The 2500-nt window shown below is 36.3% G+C and overlaps 1 protein-coding gene across 2 annotated transcripts in view; it reads right to left on the reverse strand.

The window, feature by feature from the left end:
• itih6 (inter-alpha-trypsin inhibitor heavy chain family member 6) overlaps positions 1–2500 on the reverse strand; it is a 26891-nt gene that overhangs the window by 15128 nt on the left and 9263 nt on the right. For both annotated transcript variants that reach the window (XM_056448794.1, XM_056448793.1), the window contains exon 4: positions 125–235. In XM_056448794.1, the coding sequence (XP_056304769.1) occupies positions 125–235 (111 nt within the window). The remainder of the gene's footprint in view (positions 1–124; positions 236–2500) is intronic.

Raw genomic sequence — 2500 nt, forward strand, 5'->3', positions numbered from 1 at the left:
AGAGGAACTGTAGGAATATTGTAAACATCCGTTTCTAAAAATCTACTTGTTGGGTCAAATCTGAAAAATAAATGATCTATTGTCAACTCTTGTTATTAAGCTATTAGGCAGATTTTGGACTGACTTGGTGGCAACAAGTCCTGCCGTTTTCCCTTGCTTCTTAGCATTGTCATAGATCTTCCTGGCATCAGTCCTCCTCTTCACTTGAGCCACATACACCTTATGGTTTGACGTGCTGGGAATAAAGAAAAGACCAATTAGAGCAGAAAGAACACATAGCTTGATTATAATAGTTTATATATTTGTTGTATCGTAAAGACTCATGGAAAACCATAAAAATGGTCTTGATAATTATAACACCCTTATAACAACAACCAAATAAAATGTAAACATTTATCTCACTTTTTATCATCTCAGAACTGCAATATCAACGTAATCTCACAGCGATTCGTAACTTTTTGATTTAGTGGATAATTCGTATGAATTCGTACGATCTAACTCGTACAATTTATTACGATTTGCTTAACACCCAATGACGGTTGGGTTTAGGGGCGGGGTTGGGTGCCATGCCTGCTTTTTTAAAATCGTACATTTTCATATGACTGAACGCGTACGAATGTGTACTAATTAGCCACTAAACTGAGAAAATGTAAAATACTTTCGTTTTCTCATGAGATCAGGCTGGCAATTTATAAGCTTGTGTTTGTGTCTTAAAGTCAGAACTGTCTCAAACTAAATATTAAAAACTGTTTTTTTAAACAATACAATTCTAAGAAACAAAAACTAAGAATGACATGTCCATATCTCACAATTCTGACTGTATATCATTTATATAACTTTATATTAATATAAAAAATTGTATGAAAATAGTCAGTTTTTCCCTTCAGATTTGGACTTCATATTTCACAATTGTTGAATGCCAGAAATTTGATTTCATATCTCACAGCTCTTAGAGAAGAATCGTGAGACAATAATAAAATTAATATTGCCTATTACCATTTTTTTTGGTCAGTGGCAGAAATGAGCATCAACAGGTTACAGTGTTCTTCCACATGAAGCATGGTATTGTTTTAGTTTTATTTATTTAGCTGCTCAAGCACTAAAAGGTACACACGGTAGCTTTAAATTTATCTCACAAAAACCTTTTTATGTTTTACTCCTTGACGGAAATGAGCCTCACACACTAATCAGCTAGTACCAGAAAAAAGGTGAGCAGAAAACGTAATTTCCCATTTACAAAACATGATTTACTGAGAAACTCTGGCAATCATAGCAGTTCCAATCCCCTGAGCTCTAGGTGCAGGAGAATTTCTCCTGCATAAACATCCACACGACTCCATCCATACACTCTTTGTCTCTTTACATCAGAGTCAAGGAGAGAAAATGCTAAAGTAAGGTCAGCACCTATAAGCAAACATATTTAAATATAAATCAACAAGAACTGACCAAAATAAACCAGCAGCTTTGAAAAAGAGCTTGTGTGAAATAGAGCCGGGTGAATGGACAGTTTAAGGCACAGTGGAAAAATGAGGCGCCTGTATGTATGTGTGGCTCGGAGGCGTCTGGGATTGCTGTGGATGTGACACTGTGAACACAGAGCACTCAGTCAGTTTAACAAATGCTGCCGCACTAAAGAAACACGTCTGCCGCTGCTTTTTGAAAAAAAGTCTGGTCTGGTGGAAGCTTCTGTCTGTATTTGTGTATGTGCAGCAGTCTGATTCTTTAAGCATGTTTATATAAGTATATATGTGATGTACATTGAAACTTGAAGCCCTGCTTTGTTAAGGGATACCCGTGTGCATTCTTCACGCATGTGTGTGTATTTATGTACACGTAAATGTGTGAGCGTGTGTACCTTGGCCATGTGCCTTGGTAAACTCTGCTGGGTAAAAAGGGAGAGTGAACAGAGCCAGTTCTCCTCATTTTCTCTATTAGCACTCTGAGTTTTCTCGACAAAGCCTGCTATTCATCTGGCCAAGTGGTTCTTTACTTTTGACCCACGTCCGCTTCCAAATCCAGCCCCCTGTGTGCTTTATCAAACTGTTAGGGGGTCTTATTTGTGGTAATCTGTTTATATTTGGCATTCATGGAAAAATAAAAATACTAGAAATCTTACTCTGGCCATCAAATATGATTTCCTCAGAAAAATGTCAGTTTGGTCTATTTTGGCTTACCTTTGTTTGTTCAATTGTTTTTATTGAGTTTCAGTTGTAAAACTAACAGAATATACAGCCTGATCTCACAAGGAAACATAACTATTTTACATTTTGTCGACTTAGTGGCTAATTCGTACAAATTTATAGGAGTTCAGTCATACGAAAATGTACGATTTTAGAAAGAAGGCACCCAACCCCACCCCTAAACCCAATTGTCATTGGGAGATAAGCAAATCATACTAAATTGAATGAAATGAAAACGTTCAAATTCATACAAATTAGCCACTAAATCAAAAAATTACGAATTGCTATGAGATCGTGTTAGAATATAACTGACATTTAAC

The sequence above is a fragment of the Danio aesculapii genome, chromosome 23 (genome assembly GCF_903798145.1).
Source record: "Danio aesculapii chromosome 23, fDanAes4.1, whole genome shotgun sequence".
NCBI classification, from domain to species: domain Eukaryota; kingdom Metazoa; phylum Chordata; class Actinopteri; order Cypriniformes; family Danionidae; genus Danio; species Danio aesculapii.